A 27,563-nucleotide genomic window follows, 5' to 3' on the forward strand; every position below is an offset into this window, starting at 1 on the left:
ATCAAGACATTTGTATTTTTTATTTAAAGTGTAACTAATTGTCGGAAATTGGTTTTTAAGCCATAAATATTGGATCCGTTTTTTTTTTTCTATAAAAAAAAAACTGCATTTAAAAGTGAATTGTATCCTTTTAAATGCCCTTTTAAAATCAAAAATAGTGCTTGGAAAAGTATTTTGAAAGTCCTTGAAATTCATTTTGCAATGTCTGTGGGGAACCCTGATCAAGTCACGCAATGAGCCGAGCGCGACGCCCGTGACGTTGGAACGGCACTCCTCTCTGTACTGACGCGTCTCCTCCTCCCCTCCGCCACAGATCCTGGTGTCCATCGAGCAGGTCCAGGACCTGTTGCCAAAATTCGAGCGGAGTGCGTCGGAGCCCTCCCTCCACCGGGCCGTCCACGCCGAGGACCTGAACCCGCTCCTATTCCACACCACCCGGCTCATGCCCCTCTGAGCTGCCAGCCCCGCCCTGCCCCGCCCTCACCAGGCTGAGAGACCATCACCCTGCCAATGCTGCAGTACCCACCCACCCCACGACCTCTGCACCCGGAGCTTCTCCGCCAGACGACACAGCCACCTGATGGAGAACAGACATAAACACACAGCCACACGTACAAATACATCCTCACCCTCTCACTGCTCTGACTCCGCCTACCCTTTGTTAGAGAAACACAGCGTAATCCACCCCTACCGGTTGACCCACTACCCCCCCCCCCCCCCTCAGATCCATTGGTCAACACATTCTGCTCCTGCTCAGATGCCCCCCCCTCCTCCTGACACTTGGCAGATGGATTTCTCATTCCGCAGATTCTTTTAACTAGTTTGATCAGAATTGTATGTTTTTGAGCTCCAGGAGAGATGACTTTTTGCTCGTGATCCATGTTTTTCTTTCTTTTTTTAAGTTATTGTAATTTTTACCATGATGAGGAGGATGTGGTAAAGCATAGATGCATATACTGCTGGAGCCATGTAGGCTCTTCAGTACCATTCTTCTTTCTAAGGCTGTACAGATCTCTATGGAATCTTTCCCGTAGACTGTGAGACCACATAAAAACCAGTAGTCTTAATAGAATATCGTCGGTTCATCTTCTCTCTCTCTGCACTGCACCTTGAGGCAGCAGCCACGCTTGTCAGCGAGCCAGACACAACTTTCTCTCCCACTAGTATCGTTGCTGTTGAATGTGTCGCCGGGGCCCCGCGTGCGTCAAGGCGCCTCAAAAAACCCGCCGGTTGTCGTCCATCGAACACTAGCGCAGGGAACTGACCGATGGCGATGGAAGAGAGAGGGAGAGCTCGGTTCAGTTCTCTCCTGGGCGTGTTGTTCCTGACGCCGTTCAGCATCTGCAACGATGTGATCCGGATTGTCCTGTTAGGATTGTGTTTTCTTACCTATTGGTAACAGTCGGTCGGGTTTATGCTATTTTTTGTCACGCTGTGAGCATCTTTGACACACGCACACAATGTACTGGCTTCTGGCTAAAGTGGTGAAAACCAGCTGCATCATTCACTGGAAGTAGATGTGCCAGTGTAGCCTAGGTCCCAACAGTCACGAAATGCACTCCAAATACAACTCCAAAACGTTCCTGTAAACATGTGTATTTACATTATTATAAAATTATTTTTGTTTACATTTTCTTTCAAAAGCCCTGTTTTTCTTTTTTTTAACTGGGCTTTTGGGGTGATGAAATAACTGCGGCCAGGCAGCAGTGGTTCGGCAAAAAAAATATCCAGAATATATACTGTAAAATGTCTTATTATTATTTTTCCCCATGTGGTAAATACACAGGTCACAACATGTTTACAGGAACGTTTTGGAGTGTATTTCGTGACTGTTGGGAACTAGGCTACACTGGCACACTACTTCCAGTGAATAGCTAAGCTAGGCTAATGGTGCGGCTGTTCCCTAAGCCTAATGCATGTCTAACTCCAAGGTAGATGGCAAATTTACCAAAAAGTTGGCAGTTGGCGTGTTCCTTAACTACAGGGTTTGGTCAAATCGAAGGAAGCACCAGAATAAAGACTTCCCTGTGGCATCTGTAACGGTGGTGCCGGGGGGCTTTCGTCCGCTTGTCACGTAGAGGTTAAAGGTGACGCCGGAGTGGGATTATAGCGGGTTCGGTGAGGAAAAGCCTCGGCATATAACCCAAGAACGCAAAACCGTGCTCCTTTAACCCGGGTGACCACTCGTGCCTTGTGGATCGGGGGGAATCGTCATCCCGGGAAGACACTGCCCGCCGAGAAAAGACGTGCACCATGGGATGTCGGTGAACACTCGGAATGGTCAGTAGTAGTGATTAGAACTAAACCCGTCTTCCGTGGGAACACTCCTCGCCGAGGACCAGTGCCGTCAGGATCCTGCACAAACGGCGGCACTTCATATTGCCGTTTTCCTTGTCTTGACCACACCCTGTAGTTTGATCTCTGTTTCTTTTGTAATCTCTGAAGCAGTCTGGCAGTGTTGAAGTGGAAAGTGTTTCTAGGTTTCCTCTTGGCCCTTTAGTATCTGTGGATGTTTTTGGTTCCCTTTGAAAGTGTTGTGGCATCTGGCGTATGTTCTCCGATATTAGCTTTTTTTTTTAAGTGACAGGGTTCAACTATTCCTGACTGAAACAAATATAAGCCATATTTGTTGCATTATGTAGTTTTATATGGTTATTTATAACCCCCTTTTTTTCGTTTTTATAAGCAGGGATGTTGATGAAGAATGTCGATGCCCTAGGGGTAGTATTGTTGAGGTGAGCTAGGATTCTACATATACACACCGACGCAACCAACGGCTTGTTCTGTTGGCCACTGAGTAACTGTAGTTTAGAGGTTAAACGTCTTGTGCTCAAGGACACTTAAAACGGTAGTTATTGAAACGAGAGCAATACTTTCCCCTGTCACAGTTTCCCCTACCCCCAGCGTGTCCGGGGTATTCGAGCTATCAACCGTCTGGCTACGATTTCCTTTTCAAACCTTTAAAATAACTCTACTGTTTTCTTTTATTATGCACATAATTTCACACATAACCCCCCATTTGGTTTGGCAGTTATTGAAAGTTGGGGTTTGATGTCGTCCAGTGATGTCAATCCATGTGTTGTTTTTAATTACTGCTCAATGAAATGATGTAGATGAAAAGAAATGCAGCAATCCCTCCAAGCTGTAATTAACATATCATGTTTAACATCAAAGCCATTCATTCAATACAAAACTATTTGGAGTTTGCGGATATTTGTGAAACCATGTGCATGATAAATCGGTATTGATTTTGAGGAAGTTGCCCTTAAAATAAAAAGAATTATAAAAAGGTAACAGGAAAAAAATTAAGATATTGAACGATTGTAGCCTAGTTGCAGCAATACTGTACTGTGACAGTCCAGATTATAATAATACCGTTCAACCGATCGCTTAACTCTGGTTACACATAAAAAAAGATTTTTTTTATGTTAGTTTTTCTAGTTGTAGTGATTTATAATGGATTGCCCACTTTGTATTTTGTGTCGCTCAAAACAGGAGTGAGACGAGTTAACCCTTTCACAACCACACTACAGAAGGTTAACCTTTCACTACCACACTACAGACCGTTAACCTTTCACTACCACACTACAGACGGTTAACCGTGTGGTAGTGAAAGGTTAACCTTCTGTAGTGTGGTTGTGAAAGGGTTAACCCTTTGTCGTGTGGCCGTGAAAGGGTCAATGGATGTGATGCTCCTCTGTGCTGGGAGAACGAGCCGCGCTTCATTCTGTTTATCGTACAACATGACTAACGTTTCTTCTTTAGTGTCAGGCTTTGGTATAATTTGAACTAACAGTAACTGTGATGGTTAACCATTAAGGCTGTGTGTGTGTGCGCGTGTGCACCTGTGGTTCTGTGAGTGTGTCTGCACCTGTGGTTCTGTGAGCTGGGCAGTGGCTTGCCAGTAGAGGGCGTGGTTTCTCAATACTGTACTTGATGTGATCGACCTGGTGCAGAACGTCACCGTGTGGATTGGTTACTGAACAAACGGAGCCGACAGCTTTTTCCCCCCTCTCTAAGCAGTAGAACCAGGTGTTTGAACCTAGATGTCTTTAATGTTTTTAAAATGTAGGGGGGCTGGGTACCCTCGGTTGTTTTACTCATTCCAATTATGTCGGTGGTTTTAACGGTTGGGTTATGGATTTGGTTTTGTCTGGAGGGGGAAGGGGCTTGTGGATTAGGGTCGGGGGAGACTTCATTTCTTATTTATTGATGTAACTTGTCTTTTGCAGATGTTCTTAAATCTGCGATCATGGACCTTTTATTTTGGGGGGGATGATTAAATGTTTACAGAGGGAGATCGCTCTTTGCAACATTTAAGTCATGGTTTGGGTTCTCTCTCTAACAAGAATGTTCAGGCACGGTACTGTCTCCATCTGCTCCTAAATTAATTCGTTTTTCTGTTTGTTTGTTTTTCTTCCTCTTGATAACATCTAAGACACAAACTAGGCATCGGACTGACCCGCTGTATGTAGTTGATAGAGCAGCGCTTCATTACGCTGGCGGTGGCGTTCGTTGAAAAGAAAGTAACTGGGATGTTTAGCCTCCACCTGAGGTACACGTTCCTCTCGGATCTCCTGTCCTGAGTGTGTTGTCTCTCAATGACCCCACAGGCTGTGGGGATGAAACCTATCTTTCCAAATCAACTCCTCTTGTTTTTTCTTAAATAGAACCAGTAGAAACTAAAAAGAAATAAAGAAATCCATAATGTCAAACTAGGTTTCGTATATGAATTGACTTTGATTTTTAAGTGCATCACTTTGGAGGGACTCTGTATGAGTGTGAGAGGACTTGATTTCCATGAGAATATTGGGACATTTCAGCTCAGTCCAATCCATCATGTGACGTGTTTTGTGTCCTGTGTGGTATCTGCGTAGAGAAACGGGGAAACAAAGTGCCACTTTTCACTGGAAGTCCCCCTGTTGTAAAGATACCACTGACTGTGCTGCTGTCTCTGCATACGTGCAGGGGCGCTGTGTGGGAGGGAGGGAGGCAACCAGACCAACAACAGCTGTCTATTTTGGAGCAGAAGAGAGAAGGAGCAAGCAAGCTGTATCGGAGTAGGGTTTTTTTTTCTTTTTTTGCATATCTCTAGGTGAATTGCAATAATTGTGTTTATAGTTTCTGAGGTATCAGGGGTGTTCAGTTTGCAATAAATGGTATATTCTGCTGTGTACAGTTTTTTTTTTTTTTTTTTTTTTTTTATTACAAAATTGTACTTGTTTCTATTTTTTGTGTGATGGTTTCAAAAAAGAACAAATTATTTTAAAATGTAAAGGAAAAATCTTAGTATTTTTTTAGTTTTTTTTTTGTCTTAAAATATTGATGCAGGATTTTATTCTTTAAATAAAACTGTGGAATACTTATGCTCTTTCGCAGTCATCCTTTTTGTTTTATCGTCGTTTCTTTCGAAAATTGTCTTAGTATTTACATAAAGCAGACGTTTATATAGTTGGATAAAGGAAGTAACCCATGTTTTGCAGATTGGTATTTAAAGGGTGGAGTCAGTGATTCTGGAGAACGATTTACGCTTTGGTATGTGCCAAATTGACCGCCCCTTTCTACCGGCTCCTACTGCCCCCTTTCTCTCATCCCAACCTGTCGAGCACCAATCCCTGTTGCTGATTGGCTGGAATATTGTGTCTCTGTCTGAGCCACTGTGTTTCCCCTTTAGAGGCAGGGCTGTGTACCAACAGGGTTAGGGGCAGGGCTGTGTACCAACAGGGTTAGGGGCAGGGCTGTGTACCAACAGGGTTAGGGGCAGGGCTGTGTACCAACAGGGTTAGGGGCAGGGCTGTGTACCAACAGGGTTAGAGGCAGGGCTGTGTACCAACAGGGTTAGGGGCAGGGCTGTGTACCAACACAGGGTTTCTCTTTCAGCGCTGCACACAACAGACAGCTAGTGGACCACAAGGAGATTATTTGCTGAATTTGACAGTGTACTGGATTTAAATGACACTGTAGAGGACGCCATCTCCTCAGCGCTTCATTCCGCCCGCTCCCATCTGGATGAGAGCGACACCCATGTGAGAATGCTGTTCATCGACTTCAGCTCAGCATTCAACACCATCATCCCCTCCAAACTCATCTCCGAACTCGGTGACCTTGTGGAAACCAAGGACCTTGATATCAACCCCTCTGTCTGCAACTGGATACTAGACTTCCTTAACGAACAGACCTCAGTTCGTTAGGATAGACGACCTCACCTTCACCCTGAACACTGACGTCCCGCAAGGCTGTGTGCTGAGCCCCCTTCTCTACTCCCTCTCAACCCACGACTGCACTATCCTATACATGGCACCAACACCATAATTATTATTTTCAGATCACACAACGGTGGTGGGCCTCATCAAAAACGACGATGAGTCGGCCTATAGGGAGGTCCATGGCGGCATGGTGTCCAGACAACAACCTGGCCCTCACCAAGAAAATCAAGGAGCTCATCGTCTGTACTACTCTGAGCTGTTGCCTATACCCAATTTATACCTATTGCTTTCATTGTCTACTCATACTCTGTATGATAGCAATGTGGTATATACCGCATATTCACATGTATATTTACTGCAGATATATATACATATTTGTCCCGAGTATACCTGCATATAACCCCTCTATACTTGCTTGTACACCTGCATATAACCCATGGCTCTGTATAGAATGTTCAATAATGCTGTATATACTGTATATTTATTCTCACCGCACATACCTATCCACACCTGTCTGTACTTACCTGCACATAGTCCTAGTAGTACTAATTTGTATATTTTGTACCCAGTTTAATCACCTGTACATTGTATATTTCTGTTGCACTTTACTGCTACATTTGCACTCTGGTTGGATGCCAAACTTATTTTTGTTGTACTGTACTTGTGTTGTATAATGACAAGAAATTTGAATCTAATCTCATATTACTGGGACATTGTTCTTGAAATACTGTAGTTCTTGAAATAGTTCTGAAAAATTTGATCACAAAAAAAAAACACTCTGAGAGAACACCTACGGGAGACTGCAATTCGAAACTGGCCCCTGTAAATGTCCCAACCCAACCCCCTCCAATGTACAGTAAATGAAGTATGGTTTTGTCAACCAATGTACAGTTTTGCTTGTACAGTGTCCCACCCCTCCTACCCAACCCCCACCCAACCACCTCCAAAGTACAGTCCCCCCACCCACCCCACCTACCCAACCTCCTCCAATGTACAGTTTCTACGTCAAATGTATATACTCTCTTTTCTGGACTCTTTTTGTATCACAAACAGTACTGTATTTGCAAATCTGGTATGTCATAAATGTGTATGTCATATATGTTATGATGAATTGAAAATGGGGGACCCTGATGTAAACAAGACAAAAGTCTTTCTCTGGTCTGCATCCCTTTAACAATTGTATGTATTGAGCTGTACTGTACTGTACCCATTCTGCAATCTGTTAATAAAGTTTTCAATCAATCAATCCAACTACCAAAAGAGGAAGTGGTTAAATGCACAGCCCCGCCCTGTGGGCTGCCTGCTTGACGATGACAGGAAGTGCTGATCGCAGGTGGCTACATTGCATTTCCTCCTGAAACAGTTTGAAGACTAATGACACAAAGAGAGGTCTTAAGCTTGCAACTAGAACTTTATTAAAAAGACGTTTGGATCCAAAAGGATCTTCCTCAACACCAATCCATATCGCTTGGGATACAAATGTTATACATACAGTACATCACCTTAAAGTTGACGAGCTCTGCTCCAAATCAACACAACAGCCCCAATGTACAGTCTTTACATAATGAGATTGGAAAACATCGCCCTTTATGAGAATAAAAAATAAGACTTGTAAAGTTCTTTGTCAATTAAATTATTACCGTAATTCCTCTAATAGTAACCGGGTCTCAAATACAAGCCGGGTCTCTATTAATGGCCGGGTGCGCTCTTGAGCTAAGCAATTATAAGCCGGCCTCCTAATACAAGCCGGGTTACTAATATACTGAGCTGCATACTGAGCTAGTTACTTGATTTCACTTTGAAAACGTTGAAATGACCAGTGACCACCTGTAATTGCACTGTTTACTATTTCATACAGTACTTGGTTTCAATAAATGAACCCAGTACATTTTACTGGGTTCAAACTGACACAAAATGTTGATTTATTCATTATGATCCGTTTGAAAAATTGAAATATAGGCCTCCCTCTTATACAGGCCTCCTCCTAATACAAGCCTGGTACCCGCTACAGTTGAAACAAATACAAGCCGGGGTTACTATTAGAGGAATTACGGTATTCATAAGGGTCGACCCCTGTAAAAAACAAAGCAGGACTATGATGTTCCACATGCCTGCCAACAACAAAGCTTATATACCCGGATCTCAGTCAATACAGAGATTGTTACTGTAGTTGTGGATTTTTACCCCTCTGAATATTCTTGAATCATAAGGTTATCTCAGTGGATCAACGTGGTAAAACAGACAGAAAACATACAAACAACAAATCTACACAATGAATGATGTAAAACATTTACTCATATAGAAATTAAATATGTAAAATACTGTGGGATATTCTGAAGAAGAATGTTCTCAGTCAACCGAGGTTTGGATAATAACAAGGTTTATTAACCAAACAGATAGATTACATAAAGAGAATGGCTGAGGCTCTCGCCCCACGTGATCAGCTGAAATGACCCAGGTAAAGAGACCTGGATTGGTCTTGGAGGGAGACTTATATAGTTAACAAGGGGGGGATGTGGTCCCATTTGATAGGTCAAATGGGGGGGGGGGGGAATACAGGTTTGGGGAGAGGGGCACAGGATTGGGGAGAAAAAGGGGGGGGTGTCCCACTCCACAGAGAGGGGGGGGGGGGGGGGGCACAGGCAAGGGGAGAAAGGGGAGGGGAATATATTTAAATGAGAACATTATATTATACCACAATACCTAATTGGTACACATATTCTACAGACACAATAGCTCATTCAAACCAGTGGCAAAAGGAGTATTTACATCACCTGATCTTGTTACACATGGAACCAAAGAGCAGTGAATTACCATGAAGATACTAAAGAGACGGGACTGAACTTATGGTGATTCAGAAAGAGCGACTTCTATAACTTGTGTAGCCGAGTCCAGATGTGCTAATGTGGCAGCATAAAGTAATGGCGAAACACATCGCCAAGACCTAGAAACACAGAAACAAAAAGATATATTCAGGTGAATTATTTTCTCCATCGTGTCACTTTGAGATAAGCAGCATTCATGGGTTTAATATTTAATCACATTTCATTACATTACATATCAATGGCTGATTCAGGTTGTATGGGAGGTCGTGTTTACCTCAATTACACAGAGGACGATGACGGTGATACCAGTGGTTAGGAAGTTCTCCTCAAACCAAACCTTCAGCTTATCAAAGCAACCCTGGAACGAATACAGTAACGTATGTCACAATGAGATGATTGTTTTTAGTTTGACATGGCTTTATACTGTAGATGCATCATGTGTCTTAACAAGATATATCTTATTGTTTGGGTCAGAAATCGGACTCTTGTCAACAGAGAGCATGGCGACAATCTACTATATACCATAACCACCCTCCTCTAACGACCTACCACCCCCTTTTCCCTGCCCTACTTTCTCTCCTCGGTTTCCCTTCCCTTACTTCCCGACGGTCTCCCCTACTGGCTCCTGTATTTGTTGTCTGTTTACTTGTGGTTTTATGTTCTTGTGTATTTATATTGTTCCTTGTTTCCCTGTGATTCTATGTTTCTGTTTATTTGTTTCTTAGTTTTTTTGCCTATTGTCAGCGACTTTGGGTCATTGAAAAGCGCTATACAAAATAAATGAATTATTATTATTATTATTATTATTATTATTACTATGATTCCAACCTTTATGTTCTTGTATATTTATATTGTTCCTTGTTTCCCTGTGATTCTATGTTTCTGTTTATTTGTTTCTTAATTTTTTTGCCTATTGTCAGCAACTTTGGGTCATTGAAAAGCGCTATACAAAATAAATGAATTATTATACTAGGATTCCAACCTGAGTCTGGTAGACGGGGTGGTGTGGGCCACACGGGGCCGCGGAGCAGCAGGAAGCAGGCGTCTTAGGCCCCCAGTCCGACACGTTATGAACTCCACAACATTTGAACTACAACACATAAAAGGGAAATTACCACTAGTTCATGTTTCAGAATATAGGGCTTGGTGGTATATAAGAAAATCAATATCACGATATTCAGAAGGACCTTTGTCGATAATGATACAGTACATCACAATATTTGCCTAGGTATGGAAAATCACATAATCAAACTGGTTTTCATGATATTGACTGCATGTTATGGTACTGGGCAGGTGTGATACAGTACGATCATAATTAAACTGTCATTTAGAATTGACATTCTCAAATATCTTAAATTATTCTGTGAGAAATCTGTCTTAAAGGCACAATCAGTGACAAATGGGTAGCTCTCTTTCTCTCTAGCACACACATAATGCATGCACCCACACACATACAGCCTCCAGCATGTACATACATATGCACACATATAGCCTTACAGTATATCTACATCATTCCCTTATAGTCTGTACATCATATCTATAATTCATATTATGTACATCAATGCTCCACTTGTTTTGTCTCTTGTATAAATACTTTGTTAGCTCACCATTCTACACTGTAAGGTAAAGAAAGCTGCAAGGAAACGGTAAATGTCTGGCATCAATGGTCGCCAAATACTTACTCTCAAATTACAGTAAAATCAAATACATTTACAACCTTTATTTAATGGTTAATATTTTGATAAAAGGTAATTTACTGTATTTTTATGGCATTTACACTTAAAGTAGAAAAACAGAAGTAATCTGTCAAATAAAAGTGAATTTCCTGTGAAAAAACTGTTATTTTTTACAGTGTAGGTCTCCATGTTGCAACATTGTCATTCTGTCAGTAAACTTTATCCTTAATCAAATAATGTTGTCCGCCGCTGTGAATAATATCTGGTCAAATTATTCCACATCAGATAGGCTATAGGGAGGTGTAGTCTGACGTCACTTTAGTTTCCTATAGGGAGGTGTAGTCTGACGTCACTTTAGTTTCCTATAGGGAGGTGTAGTCTGACGTCACTTTAGTTTCCTATAGGGAGGTGTAGTCTGACGTCACTTTAGTTTCCTATAGGGAGGTGTAGTCTGACGTCACTTTAGTTTCCTATAGGGAGGTGTAGTCTGACGTCACTTTAGTTTCCTATAGGGAGGTGTAGTCTGACGTCACTTTAGTTTCCTATAGGGAGGTGTAGTCTGACGTCACTTTAGTTTCCTGTAGGGAGGTGTAGTCTGACGTTACTTTAGTTTCCTATAGGGAGGTGTAGTCTGACGTCACTTTAGTTTCCTATAGGGAGGTGTAGTCTGACGTCACTTTAGTTTCCTATAGGGAGGTGTAGTCTGACGTCACTTTAGTTTCCTATAGGGAGGTGTAGTCTGACGTTACTTTAGTTTCCTATAGGGAGGTGTAGTCTGACGTCACTTTAGTTTCCTGCGCGGTCCACCCGTATAGGGATTTATCATTGGGAAAATGTATTATCGGCTATTGTAATAATTCTGCCTAGTTTTTTTTTTTAACAAATATTTTTTATTTTCCCTTTTTTTAACATGAAACAAGACAAACAATACAGTAACAGTAATAATCAATGATAAATCACAGGACAGTAACAGAAATAATAATAACAATAATGACAGTCCAGTAATTAAATCAGAATGAATGTAGATTAAAAGACATAAAAATAATAAATACAATGCATGGGCTCTTGCTCGCTCTTCCTCGCTCTCCCCTTCCCCCCCCCCCCCCCCCCCCCCCACCCCCTCAGGACCCCCACTTGGACTATACATCCACTACTTCATTTAACATCAGAAAATTACAAATTTATATGTGTTCCTTTATCTTCTCCACCACAGCTACCCAGACTGCTATGCTGGCTTCATTAACACCTAACATTCGTGCAGTGGATATCTCTAGATAAATCACATCGGGATAGGTAAGAACCCATACCTTCCGGCACATTTTATCCGGTTGAATCCAGCGTGACGCTATCAACTTTTTGGCAGCCGTAAGACCGGCCAAAATGAGTCTCTTTACATGTACAGAGGTCGATAACTGAGAAACATCATTCAACAACAATACAGAAGGCAGTGTAGGTATGGTCAGAGATAAAAATTCTGATAATTGAGTGGTTACTTTTTCCCAGAAAGTCTCGACAGGAGGGCATTCCCAATACATATGCATATATGTACCAATAGCACCGTTTGAACACAAGGAGCATCGAGAGTCCTGTCTGAGACCCATTAGGTGCAAACGTCTAGGAGTCAGGTAAGTCCTATGAACAAAATTAAGATTAATCTGTTGGTGATCTGGGTTGCGTGATGATAGCCGAACATTTTCCCAGACTGCATCCCAATCAAAATCTACTTCCAGGTTTGGGATATCCTTCCTCCAAACCGAGTCTAGAGGAAGGACCTCATATGAGGACGTAAGTAAGTGGCGATAAAAGTCAGAGACGAAGCCTCTCGACGTCTCCTTGTCATAAAAGAATTTGTGAAATCTGTGGTGCTCAAGTGGAATATCTAATGGGACTCCGTGAGCCCTCAAAGCTGCTCTTATTTGTAGATAGAAGAGATAAGTGGAGCTGGTGAGGTAAAATTTGTTGAATATATCTTGATAACTGTAGAGACCATGGTCATCGAAGATATCCCCCAATGTGTGTATGTCTTTCTTTTCCCATCCAGGATATCTGATAGGTTGTTGTGCAATAAGGAGTACATTGTTATTAAATAGGGGAGAATGCCTGTGCCATTTATGGTGGTTAGTACACTTTTTCTGTGTGTCACGCCATATCCGGATCACATGTGTAATAAGAGGGCCAAATCTCAAGTTGCATTGCTTAATTGATAAGTTGGTGTACACTATATCCTGCAGTCTATGTGGTGCCACTATGTTCTCCTCTAATGGTCTCCAGGATACCGATGCTTGAGAATCAAACCAGGTGATCAGTGGTCTTAAAGAGAATTAACGCTTTAAAGTAATAGTTGAAGTCTGGAAAGGCTAAACCCCCGTCGGTTTTATTTCTCTGTGCAGTGGATCTTTTTATTCGTGGGCGTTTGTTGTTCCAAATAAATGTATATGCAGCGGAGTGTAGTTTTTGCCAGTAACCAACGGGGGGGATAATTCTGCCTCATGAACATTGGCAAGCTTTCCATTTTTGCACAAAATGAGTTCCCTTCTATCACTAACATTATTGTTTATTAAGCATTTTTTATTAAGCAATGTTCATGCTTTATTTGTTTTAAAAACGAGACGATTTAGAAATGTGTCCATTGGAAATACATTGCAATTTCAAGCGAGGTGGACTGCGCCAGAAACAACAATGACGTAAACCACTAGCTACACCTCCCTATAGACCAGGAAGTAACAAGACCACTACACTTCCGCGTTACATTGAAATCAGGGAGGAGATTGCGGGGGTCAAATGAATGAATGTGGACGAGAGCCGTGATGTAAGTGGTTGCCGATACGGCTGTGGGGGTGCTAGAGACATGATCGAATAGACGTTTATGCGCCTCGCTCTCCTGAACACGGCGTGACCCATAACTAATCGATCAGAACTAAATCGGCAGAGAAAAAGCCCATTTTAAAGCACCTATTCCGCATGGACATGCGCAGAGTGCCCATGGAGTCTGGACGACGCGAGATGACGCTCGAATGAATGTGGACTGTTCTATCAGAGGGGGGAGCTTCGATGGTCATGTAAGTGGCTACAGACCGCTGCACTTAAATATAAACATTAGTCTACCTGGAGACTCAATGAGGTAATTGTAGATGTCGCCATAAGACGCGTCTGGCCATTTAGTGGGATAATTTTTTCATTATCCTGTTCAGCTGAAAGGACACTGGCCATCGAAGCTCCCCCCTCTGATAGAACAGTCCACATTCATTCGAGCGTCATCTCGCGTCGTCCAGACTCCATGGGCACTCTGCGCATGTCCATGCGGAATAGGTGCTTTAAAATGGGCTTTTTCTCTGCCGATTTAGTTCTGATCGATTAGTTATGGGTCACGCCATGTTCAGGAGAGCGAGGCGCATAAACGTCTATTCGATCATGTCTCTAGCACCCCCACAGCCGTATCGGCAACCACTTACATCACGGCCCTCGTCCACATTCATTCATTTGACCCCCGCAATCTCCTCCCTGATTTCAGAATCCCGGAAGTGTTACGGTGGTCTATACCTCCCGCATGATTTTTTTCCGTAGCCTATGTTTGCGGAGACGCTCTCTGATTGGCTAGCCGCGTACAGCGAAGACCCTCTCTGATTGGTTTAGCGCCGAAGGGTCTCTTCCGCATATTCAACAACAATTGATATTGTAAGGGCAACCTAACAAGAAATGTTGCCAGTGAGGGAATACTGGGTGAAGCTCTTTCCTACGCGTGATGCTTGTTGATAATAAAATGATGTCTTCTCCTTGGTCACTGTTGAGAGTGTTTTATTACTACTTGCGGTGTGGACAAAATATAAGCATACAAAATAAACTCAAAAAGTGACTCAATGTAACTGAAAACAAACAAACGAACACGGTAAAAAGATAGTGTGGCTTCCCTGTGAATATTACCCAAATTCCCTGCCGCTGCACACCTGTGAACCCATACATATAGATTGCACCTGAGCACACATGAGCCCCGCCTCCTGAGCCCACTGCCTGCTAATTGGTCAACACTTTCATGATGACACGGTGCCTTCATACAGTAACATAAAAACAGAAAATCATTAAATTGGCTACAACAGATATGTTGTTCCCTAACCTTAACCCTAACCTTAACCTTAACCTTAACCCTAACCTTAACCTTAACCCTAACTCTAAGCATAACCCACGTCGAAAGAGGGCCAAAGCATAACCACTTTGAAGCAGAGAATATATATGTACAAGGCGGAAGAGACCCTTCGGCGCTAAACCAATCAGAGAGGGTCTTCGCTGTACGCGGCTAGCCAATCAGAGAGCGTCTCCGCAAACATAGGCTACGGGAAAAAATCATGCATACCTCCCTATAGACCAGGAAGTAACCACTACACCTCCCTATAGACCAGGAAGTAACCACTACACCTCCCTATAGGACTATCAGCCCTATTTCATAATGTAGACTAAGGTTATAATGCGTTCCTCTGTATTTCACATACTGTTTTCTGGACCAGGTCCCAGTCATCCATTATGGCTGATGAATTTCCACTTTTTTCTGCCAGGCTGTTCGTGAGATCATTTTCCAGGAATTCACCGATCTGAAGCAGTAAGGAACACGATATCAGTAACACAACTCCCGCGGCTCGTTCTCCCAGCGCACTGAGGAGCATCACATACATTAACCCTTTCACCACCACACTACCAAAGGGTTAACCATTTCACTGCTACAATACAGAAGGTTAACCCTTTCACTGCCACACGACAAAAGGGTTAACACATTCACAACCACACGGCAGGTTAACCCTTTCACTACCACACTACAGGTCTATCCCTTTAAAAAAAACTTTTACTTTTTACAACTGTCTGTAGTGTGGTAGTGAAAGGTTAACCTTCTGTAGTGTGGTAGTGAAAGGTTAACCTTCTGTATTGTGGTAGTGAAAGGCTAACCTGTAGTGTGGTAGTGAAAGGGTTAACCTTCTGTAGTGTGGTAGTGAAAGGCTAACCTGTAGTGTGGTAGTGAAAGGGTTAACCTTCTGTAGTGTGGTAGTGAAAGGTTAACCTTCTGTAGTGTGGTAGTGAAAGGTTAACCTTCTGTAGTGTGGTAGTGAAAGGGGTAACCTTCTGTAGTGTGGTAGTGAAAGGTTAACCTTCTGTAGTGTGGTAGTGAAAGGGTTAACCTTCTGTAGTGTGGTAGTGAAAGGATCAACTCTCTCACTCCTGTTTTGAGCGACACAAAATACAAATTGGGCAACCCATTATAATCACTACTACAACTCCCACAATTTGCCACTTGGATGTACCGAAGAGGCGTCTGATTGGTTAATTTGCCACTTGGATGTACCGAAGAGGCGTCTGATTGGTTAATTTGCCACTTGGACACTTGGATACTTAAGTACTGTTTTGGGGGATTTGTACTTTACTCGAGTATTATTAGGTTTGTATACTTTGTACTTTTACTCCATTACATTTCAGAGAAAAAAAACATACTTTTTACTCCTTACATTTAAAATGCAGACCTACAAAGTACAAATCTCACAGGTCCAACCATTTTAATTAGTATATTTTAATTGTTTATCTGGCCGAACTAACGTTAACACTTTGATTGCCTAAGGTTAAATTCATGATATACCATCCGTTGCCAGCTCTATTTAACATGGAGAAGTTCCCCTTCTTTGCAGGGCTATAACTTTTAAAATTCTATTGCTAGATTGCCATTATTAGGGCCCATTCAAGGTCCTATATGTATTGTTCATGGTGTAGCAACGTTAAACTTTTTCATTCACATATTCATACTAAAATATGGTCTAAAGTATAAGTATGTTTTCATCTCTTTCTGCAGCTTTCTCCAGAACGTGATTTATAGCCCCAAATGCATTATATTGATGATGAAATACAGTTTGGTAGGAATCTGTGCGAGATCAAAAATTTCAATTGGACGTACTGTACTTCTAGAATTTACTACACGTCATCTGATGTTGACCGGATGGGCGAGGGGGCGTTTATAATTCCGTGGGCAACGTTATACCATTCATCTAATGTGGGTCATATGTTCATCATAGCAGTTAGTAAAGAACACGTTAGAATATAACGCTAAAACTCACCCCAGTCTCCTCGGGCCGTTGGGCGATCAGCGTGGAGTAGACAGTTTTCAATTATGGGATGTCGAAATACCGGATCTATTTCCAGGTTGTATAATAGTATATACGTCCAAATCATGTTGTTTTTTCGAGTTATTTCCACCGATCGTTCACTGTGTGAAGACTGAGTCTCTCTAACATTAGCGAGTGCCCGGACCACATATGGAGTGAGTCCTGCCGGGTTAAAGGTTGACATCCGGTTTTTCGATCTGCCGATCGGCCACCAGATGGCGCTCTTGAACCGCTAGAGGATTGAGAGGAGATCAGAACTGTGTGTCAAGGCTGCAGAGGGGAAATATGATTCCGATCACAGATTTTTGAAATATTGATATCAAAGACGAGTTCCGGCGTCCTCGGCAACTTGAGCATGGCGGGGAATGACGGCAGTTAAAGTGTTAACGTTATTAATCCTGCGACCGCAGGTAAACAGCCAATCAAATCCCCATCAATGGAAAATTAACCCGCCCATACTCATGCTGATTGGTCCTTGTGCAACACTAGAAAGCGGGGATCTTTGATTAAACACCTGTGTTACAAAGGGTCAGATTAAACCGAATATATATTTATTGCTTGAGATCCCATGTATACTATTTGTATATCGTTTGATATCCCTTGTATATTCTTTGTACATATACACGGAATATCCCTTTACCTGGTACGGGACAGACCATAATATTCGTTCTCCTATTGGACAGCGATCCCCTAGGCGCCACGGCCATACCCCCCAATGTCTAGTTCAAAGTCACCGCTGAGACATGCCTGGACATGCCCGGTTCTGCGCAAGAATACGAGACAGAAATAAGGCTGGTACTAGATTGTTCACCTTACGTATAAATACGTCGCAGGTGGATACAGCAGTTAGTTACCCAATAAGTTGAAGCCTCACACCACGATACAACGTGCTGTGAAGTGGGCCCGTTTTGCCCCGAAATAGAGCCTTGAGACCGCGTGCGAATTGATAGCTGAAGTGTCAGAGTTTAACGCTGTATCGTCGAGTTCGACCTATTCTATTATTAAGTAATAGTCTATTATGTATAGTGTATCGTGCGGCTACCGTTCTACAGTGACCAGCATTACCAACGTTTCATCGTACCGAGCTAGTGTGCTTATCCAGGCTGGGCGGCTTAACCTGGTGCCGTCATCCGAGGAGCCCTAGACGAGAACCGTGTGGATATGTACACTGGATAACCTACCCCGACGACTACAGAGCCCTTTTCGGCTGGATTATATTTGCTTTGGTCCTGTAGCTGTTGGAGCGGAGAATCGTCTACACCCACTGTTGTGTGGGATTTACCCTGTGAGGAGCACCGTCGAGCCCGCCTCTAGTACTCTGAGGCTGGCTAGCTTTCCTCCATGCGGCACTGCATACCGGAGAATAGCTGTTGTTCGTCTACGGATCAAGGGATTATTGCACTGTCTCCTGTACCTGGAGTCTCCTTATTCCTCGTTGACCCAGACTTTCTGCTACCGACAAATCCTCTCCCCTGCTGGCTTACAACCGGAGGGACCCCTTTAGTATCTCCAGCTGATCTACTAGTGTACCATATATAATTCTTATGATACAGGTGGTATTAATTATCTCCTGCGTAATATGCTCATGGACTTACGCTCTTGACCTATTCATGCACATTCTTCGCCTTACAAGCGCAACTCTCAATCTTGATAAGTAATGTAAGATAATCTTCGTGCTGCTAATAAATATTCTTCTAAACAGTATTTCTTGTGAAGCCGTGTTATTGTGGGTGTGTTGCCAGTAGTAATGTACATAACGCAGTAGTGGTTTAATGATATTATTATTCAATACAGTCAGGGAATTGTACCCCTCAGTTACAACCTGCTATCAGAAGAATAGACAGTCAGATCCGCATTATGCTGTGGTTAATATTGTGATATTATTCAGGGTACTCCAGTATTCTGTCTTTAATATTGTGATATTATTCGGGGTACTCCAGTATTCTGTCTTTAATATTGTGATATTATTCAGGGTACTCCAGTATTCTGCCTTTAATATTGTGATATTATTCAGGATAATCCAGTATGCTGTGGTTAATATTGTGATATTATTCAGGATACACCATTCTGTTTTTAATATTGTGATATTATTCATGCTGTGATGTGAATGCCGTCCATGTTAGTTTACCTTCAATGGAGAAGTGCATTAAATCATTTTAATGCAAAAAAAGTGTCCTCTGTTCTTTCATTTCAGCATTGTCTATCGCAGAACACATTCCATTGTGGGCAGAGTGTATGCTTGGTTTCATTCCAGCCTTGCCTAAACACCAGCTGATGATTTCACTAATTGGCTCACCTCTTCAACTAACTCACCTGGTGCAATCAATGTATAGTTAAAATGAAAACTTGGCCCACGATGGAATGAGTTTGAGACCCCTGGTCTATCCCTTTAAAAAAAAAAACTTTTACTTTTTAGTACTTAAGTACATTTAAAAGTAGGACTTTTTGACTTTTACTCAAATGTGTTTTTAGCCAGATACTTTGACTTTTACTTGAGTCAGATTTTGAGACGGTACCCATACTTTCACGTATAATTTCTGGGTACTTTTTTTTTTATCCACTTTTTCTCCCATTTTTCTATATTTTTCTCCCATCCCAATTTCGTATCATCCAATTCAACCCTCCCCTGTCACGAACGCTGTTTCTTGCCTCCCACAAGCCGGCTGCAATGTGGACTAAGTCATACATAGCACAAGTCCCCTCCGGTACTTGAGGTAACAGCAGTCGCATCTTTTCACCTGCGCAGCTCGATCTCTCAGTGGCGAGGAGTAACGCGTGGGAGGCTCACGCTGCCCCCGACACTTCCTGATTCTACTGCGCAGGCGCACCAACCGACCTGTAGGAGTCGCTGTCCACAACGCCCGATCCCCACCCATCAGTTTCCCACCCCCTAATACGGCCAATGTGTATTAGTATCATGAACGACCAGCTAAACTGAAAGCAATGTGGAGCGCTGGGCTCGAACAGGCAAGCCCAGCGTCTCCGTCATTCGTGGCGAGCGCCTTGCCCACTAAGCCACGTAGCCGCCCAATTTCTGGGTACTTTTTACACCCCTGCTGATTAGTTACCTCTTTCTCGTAGACCAGCAGCAGGCAGGCTGCAGCCAGCTCCACCACCATCACAACGAACAGCAGGAGGAAAAACTGGAATCCAGCAGAGAATATAAAATAATATTAATAAACACAAACTGATCACAAATTCTCACCTTTTTGTTTTCCATTCACTTGTATGGAACTTTAACAAAATATTCAGTGATGGTAAAAACCACCAACAAAAAAAACAAAAACAACAACCCACCACCATCACACTATTAACTCAATGTAGATCTATATACTGTAGTACTTCATATAAGAGTACATAAAGTACAGGGTTAGTACCGTGTAATAGCATAGGAATGACTAGAAATTACCTGGTAATGAGAAGTAATTATTTACAATTATGGACGAATGCTTTCACTTATGTGAAAAACTGATTTTATACGCAGTAAATTTCGCAGAGTAAATTTTACTCAAACTGAGTACATTTTACTCAAACTGAGTACACTGTACTCTGCGAAATTTACTGTGTATGTCTGCACTTTATGTGCTCATTTTATGCCTGTCTTTTTCTGTTGTGAAGCACTTTGAGCTGCAATTTCTGTATGAAAGGTGCTATAAAAATAAAGTTTATTATTATTATTATTATAAATAATGACTCATCATTATCAAGTGATTAAGTCATTTCAATCTTATCTTCAATCTGGGTGCACGTTATGTCCGGTTCTCATGTTAATCACTGGTGATGATCAGGGCCTGATTAACGACCGGGCCGTCCGGGCCGCGGCCCGTGGGCCTCTAGTGACGAGGGGCCTCCAATTTTTTTTTTTTTTTTAATTTTTTTTAATCTTATTGAAATTTCTTTTGAGGCCCCTCGTCATAGAGGCCCCAACATTTGTTTAATTTTTTTGGAGGCCCCTCGTCACTAGAGGCCTTTTGGAGGCCCCTCGTCACAAGAGGCCCCAATTCTTTTTTTTTTACTTTTCTTTTTTTGGAGGCCCCTCGTCCCTATGCCATAAATGTCATGTATGTTGTGTATGTCATACATGTCACTATGAATTGAAAATGGGGGACCCTGATGTAAACAAGACAAACGTCTTTCTCTGGTCTGCATCCCCATAACAATTGTGTGTATTGAGCCGTACTGTATTATTTGTACCCATTCTGCAATCTGTTAAATAAAATTTTCATTAATTCATTCATTCACAGACAGTAACACAGGACAAAAACACATTTCAACCCCCTCCCTTCCCTAATTATAATTTAAATTGACATTCACGTAAAAGTAAGCTTACTATTATATTCTTGTCTCCAAAGTTTGTGCATGTTTTTCCTGAGGATGGCGCCATCCCCCCATCTAAACATGATGTGTTTCTTTTCTCTTCTTGATTGATTGAAAACTTTATTAACAGATTGCAGAATGGGTACAGTACAGTACAGCTCAATAATTGTTAAGGGGATGCAGACCAGACACTGTACAACTGTACAAGCAAAACTGTACATTGGAATATTGACAAAACCATACTTGGTAATTTACTGTACATTGGAGGGGGTTGGGTTAGGACATTTACAGGGGCCAGTTTCGAATTGCAGTCTCCCGTAGGTGTTCTTTGAGAGTGTTTTTGAAAGTGGGTAGTGATCCACATTCCTTTACAGCTTTGGGTAGGGCGTTCCACATTGATGTGGCATAATTGCGAAACGTGTTTAGTCCCTTGTTTGAGCCGAATCTGGGTTTAACATGATTTGTGGAGCTCCCTCTGGTGTTGTGATTGTGGTATTCACTGACCGTTGGGAAGTATTTTGACATGTACATGGGTACCTTGGTCGTGTAGTGTATCTTGTAGACCAGGCCCATTGCAAGTTGCTGTACTCTGTCGTCTACTCTAAGCCATCCTAGGTTGTCAAAGTGGGCAGGGGTAATCAAAGTCCTTTTAGCTTGGCCCTCAGAGCCCACCACTTCTAAATATTCTATATATTTTTTAAAGTGACATAAAAACGCCACTGTGCTATTGAACCATTTATGCACAAGTCTGGCCTCTCTTGAAAGGAAACATTCTGAATTTGCTTCGACAACAGGAAGAATCACGCTGAGTGCTAATGTAATAGAGTTTTGAACACACTGAAATAATTTTTTATTACATTTTTTATGTGACTGGTCACCGGGAGGCGAAACCGGAGGTGGTAACTTTTTCAAAACTTAACACTCGTTGGCTGTTTGGTCTTATAACCCGAAATTGGAAGCATGTAATATAGGCCAAGTAGGGTGTCATTCATTCATAGGGGGTCATTTTAGATTCCAACCGATGTGTTGGTTCATAGACAATAACACAGCGTGACGGCGACAGACGAGGGCAAATGTGCAGGCCATCCGAATGTTACATTTGCTCTGAACAGGGTAAATCTGCATTTTGCTATGATGCCCCTCTAGCTCATGGAATGAACTCCAACAGTCCTTATTAAAGCTTGAGATTATCCCCTCTGTTGCAGAGTTTAAAACCTTGATCTCCAACCTCAATCAACGTGTTTTTAATAGATTTGTTATCCTTGCTTTTTGCCTAGTCTTGTTATTGTGATTTGATGTGCTTTTTCTTTTGTGCTCATTGCTGAATACATTCCACGTGACTGTAATGAGGGAAACCTCACCTTTCAAGTTAAAATAAAGGTTTGAAATAATGTCCTCCTCGGAACCGAACGATAGGATAAAAATTAAATCTATTTTGCGAAATGCCTCTTTAATGTCTTGGAACTCGACTTGAGACACGTGCCACATGACACTGCGAGCCGGACTTGGTCGTAAAGACGCCTGGTTTAACGCACCGTCATGAGGAGACAGCGGTTCTCCTTCAGCGCCCCCAGGAAGCCCAGGAAGGAGACGCAGGTGATGATGATGCCGGTGATGAAGAGCATGCCGGCCACGTTCAGGCTGGCCAAGCTGGGGACGAGGGAGGAGATCCTGAAGTGCATCATCATGTAAACCCCGAAGCCGAACACTGCCGTGCCACAAATCTAACACACACACAAAGCGTACAATTAAAATACACACATCTAACACACACAGAATTAAAACAGACACAACGTACAATTAAAATACACACATCTAACACACACACAGAATTAAAATACACACACCTGACAAACATACAATTAAAATACACAGATATAACACACACACAACATACAATTAAAATAACTAGTCATCCAAACACTGCTGTGCCACACATCTAACACACACACACACAAAGTAGGCCTACAGTTAAAATATGCACATTAAAGAGGTATGAATTAGTAGTCATAGTAATATTAATATTATTTATTAGGACTGGAGCCATCCAAACACCACCGTGCCACACATCTGACCCCTGTGGATCCTAGAACAGCATGGATTCATGCCTCAACCCTTTCACTACCACACTGGCTCGCTGATAACAAACTATCATTACACCTGGGTAAAACAGAGTCCATTCTCTTTGGATCAAATAACAAACTCAGCAAGACCAACGGCTTCTCAGTTACAGTGGGTGACAATATTGTCACAAGGAAAGATGAAATTACATACCTGGGTTCCATCCTAGAGGCAAATCTTTCCTGTGACAAAATGGCATCCAAGGTAATAAAAAAAAAGTCAACCAACGAACTAGATTCTTGTACCGGATCTCCTCTCTGGTAAACAAGAATACCCTGAAGACTCTGGCAGGAGCACTCATTCAAGGGTACTACGACTATGCTTGCACCTCATGGTACCAAAGCACCTCAAAGGCACTAAAAACAAGATTACAAACATCACAAAACAAACTGGTGAGACTACTGCTTGACCTTACTCCTAGAACCCACCTCACCGCTGCCCACTTTGACAACCTAGGATGGCTTAGAGTAGACGACAGAGTACAGCAACTTGCAATGGGCCTGGTCTACAAGATACACTACACGACCAAGGTACCCATGTACATGTCAAAATACTTCCCAAAGGTCAGTGAATACCACGACCACAACACCAGAGGAAGCTCCACAAATCATGTTAAACCCAGATTCGGCTCAAACAAGGGACTAAACACGTTTTGCAATTATGCCACATCAATGTGGAACGCCCTACCCAAGGCTGTAAAGGAATGTGAAAGCACCTACGGGAGGCTGCAATTCGAAACTGGCCCCTGTAAATGTCCAACCCCCCCGCCCCCCCTCCAATGTAGTTTCTTCCCCCTCAAATGTATATACTCTTTTAGAAACCCTGTCTCTTAAACAGTACTGTCTATCTGTATGTCATGTATGTCATAAATGTCATGATGAATTGAAAATGGGGGACCCTGATGTAAACAAGACGAAAGTCTTTCTCTGGTCTGCATCCCCCACCACCTCCTAATAGACAGTCTCCTCCCCACCGCATGTATATATTCCCTCCCCGCCGTATGTATATTTCTCTCCCACCCACCCACCCCCTCCTAATGTACAGTCCCCTCCCCATCATATGTATATACTCTGTCAGGATCTAGGGGTAACAGTACTGTATATTTGAATACCGGTTATGTCACAAATGTATCAGTACTAAATACCTATATGTCCCTATGCCATAAATGTCATGTATGTTGTGTATGTCATAAATGTCTATATGAATTGAAAATGGGGGACCCTGATGGAAACAAGACAAACGTCTTTCTCAGGTCTGCATCCCCTTAACAATTGTATGTATTGAGCCGTACTGTATTGTACCCATTCTGCAATCTGTTAAATAAAGTTTTCATTCATTCATTCTTAACAATTGTGTGTATTGAGCCGTACTGTACTGTACCCATTCTGCAATCTGTTAATAACATTTTCAATCAACCAACACTGCAGAAGGTTAACCTTTCACTACCACACTACAGACGGTTATGGTAGTGAAAGGGTTAACCTTCTGCAGTGTGGCTGTGAAAGGGTTAACAATTTTGGTAGTGTGGCAGTGAAAGGGTTTGTTCCCGTATAGCCCTTTGGAAGTTCCTTTTGAAAAGTGCTCCACAAATTATTATTATAATTATTATTATTATTATTATTATAATTCTTCAGTGTGAATAATTCTCTCAGACTGAAGACACTGGTCTCAAGCTGGACACCGGAGCCACGTACAAAACACAGGAAGTTGACGGCACACATGGTGATCTTCAGGCACTTGAGGCAACCTGAACCTTGAGCCATTGTTCAAGACCTCTCTTCAGACCTGGAGGACAAAAGAATTAAGAAGAAAAGTTATCCAAAGTAGATTAGATTAGATTCTTTAATGACCACCCAGCCAGGCTGGTGGAATTGGTTTTCAGTGCAGTTACAGCATTGTTCCAACATAGAACATAACATCACTTACATACATACTACAAAATACATAATTACAAAGGGGGGTTGCTACAGTAGAGGTGTGAGAGGTGTGATAGGTGTGATAGGTGGGATCGGTGTGATCCCACCTATCACACCGATCCCACCTATCACACCTCTCACACCGCTCACACCGATCCCACCTATCACACCTCTCACACCTATCACACCTCTATACCCATTCTGCAATCTGTTAATAAAGTTTTCAATCAATCAATCCGGGCCTGTGACGGTCACTGTACCCATTCTGCAATCTGTTAAAGTTTTCAATCAATCAATCAATCAATCCGGGCCTGTGACGGTCACTGTACCCATTCGACAATCTGTTAAAGTTTTCAATCAATCAATCAATCAATCAATCCGGGCCTGTGACAGTCACTGTACCCATTCTGCAATCTGTTAATAAAGTTTTCAATCAATCAATCAATCAATCGATCCGGGCCTGTGACGGTCACTGTACCCATTCTGCAATCTGTTAAAGTTTTCAATCAATAAATCAATCAATCCCGCAGTGCAATACTCCAATTCAGCCATTGGGTGGGACGGTCACGTGACCCAAATCAGCCAATGCTCGCAGTGTAATACTCCAATTCAGCCATTGGGTGGGACGGTCACGTGACCCAAATCAGCCAATGGAAGCGAGGGTCCTGGACGGGTGGGTCCTCAGCGGGTGGGTTGTCGTTCTGCAGCTAGATACTATTGGGGTGAGTGGGGTCAGAGATCATTTTTCTTGCTCTTCTTGTGATGTGGAATAATGTCACAAAGATGTGACCAGGCAGAACATGAGTCAGATGTTTCCACCTCACACACGATCAGCAGCAGACGAGAAGCAGTATCTCACTTCCTGTTTATAGTTTCCTATGAATTCACCAAATGCATTTCAAACAGCTATCCTTTATTAAAATAAGGGTTCGATATATACATAATAATCCTTTTATTTTACACCACATGTAAATTATTCAATCTCATTCTCTGGCACTTTATAGATGAACCATTCAATTCTTGTTTTTAATACAAAGACTTCAAAAAAGTATTTCTGAAAAAGGTTCCAGAAAATGTAAGGGGACATTTCTTGTGTAGATTATCCTCAAAACGTTGACATTTTCTGTGTAGATTCTCCTGAAAACGTTGAGCATGTATCACTTGCATTCAATGCAATTAGATATACAATAAAATATTTCAAAATATAAACTCCATTTAATATACTACTATACTACTATTAAACAAAATTAAATAAAATTAAATATTGGGCTTCCAATGGGTTTTAAGGACGTGACACTTCATGTAAATCTTAATTTGAAATAAAAACTTGAAGAATGGAGTGAAGGGGTTTTCACACAGGCCTACTACTCTTTTTCTTACCCCTTTTGGTTTACCTTCAAATAATACAATTTCCCAAAGCTGTTGGTTTCCCACCTTGTACCTTTTGGTCAACAGATAACAGTAAACATCGCTGTCTCAATGTAGCGGAACACGTTGGAGTTCCCCTTTCTTTTCAATGGAAGGTAATTTCCTTTCTTTAAGGCACCAAACATCGTCATTGTATGTGGGTATAATAATGAGCAGATATAAATGTTCTGCTAATAGATACTCTGTTGGTTCCCCTCTAATTCACCAGAGATATAGTATGATCTATATGCTAAGTTGAGCATCAGAGAGAGAGAGGCTTCAGTCCAACATGACAACTTTACAGCATCAGTAGAAGAAAGGTCTGGTGACCTTTAATAGGGGATCCTAAAGTCAGACGCTTGAGGTTGAATCGATGGTACAGATCTTTGGTATAAAAAGGTAAAGCCTTACCTCAGCAGATGAACTGTCGATTCCCTTTATTTTCGAGAATTCAAGACTTTAACTTCTGTTCAGCCGTAGAGTGAACTTTGTGGTCGGCTGTACTCTCCGTTCTCATCACAAGTGTTAAAGACAGACTGGGTGTGCAGTGCACACACTTTTTCACTTCCTTATTTTTGGACACATAGCATGCGAAACAGAGGACAGATGACACTGGCAGCCACATGCAAGTAATAAGTATACAATGCTGAGAAATAGTCTGTGACACATTGGTTTATATTTAGTGACAAATAGGAACCTTCTTGTGGTAGATAGTCACGCAGATTTAAGAATCACACATGGACATCCTGTAGTATATACACACATACTATGTGAACACATAGTATGGGGGGGGGGGGGTTGATCATCATAATTATGCATTCTAACATAGATAAATCACAAATAATACAAAAAGGCAGGTTCAGATTCAGCATAACAATATCAGCTCCCATATTGAATATATCATGGGCTTAATAATAATTGTCTTTATAATAAAAGTCTTTAGCAGCTAAAGAACGTGACC

General features: G+C 42.0%; 2 protein-coding genes across 3 annotated transcripts in view; one reads left to right on the top strand and one right to left on the bottom strand.

Annotated features, from left to right (window-relative positions):
- araf (A-Raf proto-oncogene, serine/threonine kinase) overlaps positions 1-5,368 on the top strand; it is a 50,899-nt gene extending 45,531 nt beyond the window's left edge. For both annotated transcript variants that reach the window (XM_084309212.1, XM_084309213.1), the window contains one exon: positions 314-5,368. In XM_084309212.1, the coding sequence (XP_084165338.1) occupies positions 314-454 (141 nt within the window). In that variant the 3' untranslated portion in view covers positions 455-5,368. The remainder of the gene's footprint in view (positions 1-313) is intronic.
- Positions 5,369-7,659: 2,291 nt separating this feature from the next.
- LOC311223010 (leukocyte surface antigen CD53) lies at positions 7,660-27,466 on the bottom strand. The gene is made up of 8 exons (XM_084307697.1): positions 27,014-27,466; positions 24,974-25,064; positions 22,694-22,882; positions 19,910-19,984; positions 15,192-15,290; positions 10,014-10,121; positions 9,306-9,389; positions 7,660-9,150 (listed from the first exon to the last, which is right to left on the bottom strand). Exons 2-8 carry the CDS (start codon positions 25,040-25,042, stop codon positions 9,061-9,063), a joined length of 714 nt encoding a protein of 237 aa, XP_084163823.1. The 5' UTR covers positions 25,043-25,064; positions 27,014-27,466; the 3' UTR covers positions 7,660-9,060.
- Positions 27,467-27,563: the final 97 nt, after the last annotated feature.

The sequence above is a fragment of the Notolepis coatsorum genome (genome assembly GCF_963971535.1).
Source record: "Notolepis coatsorum genome assembly, chromosome: 2".
Lineage (NCBI taxonomy): Eukaryota > Metazoa > Chordata > Actinopteri > Aulopiformes > Paralepididae > Notolepis > Notolepis coatsorum.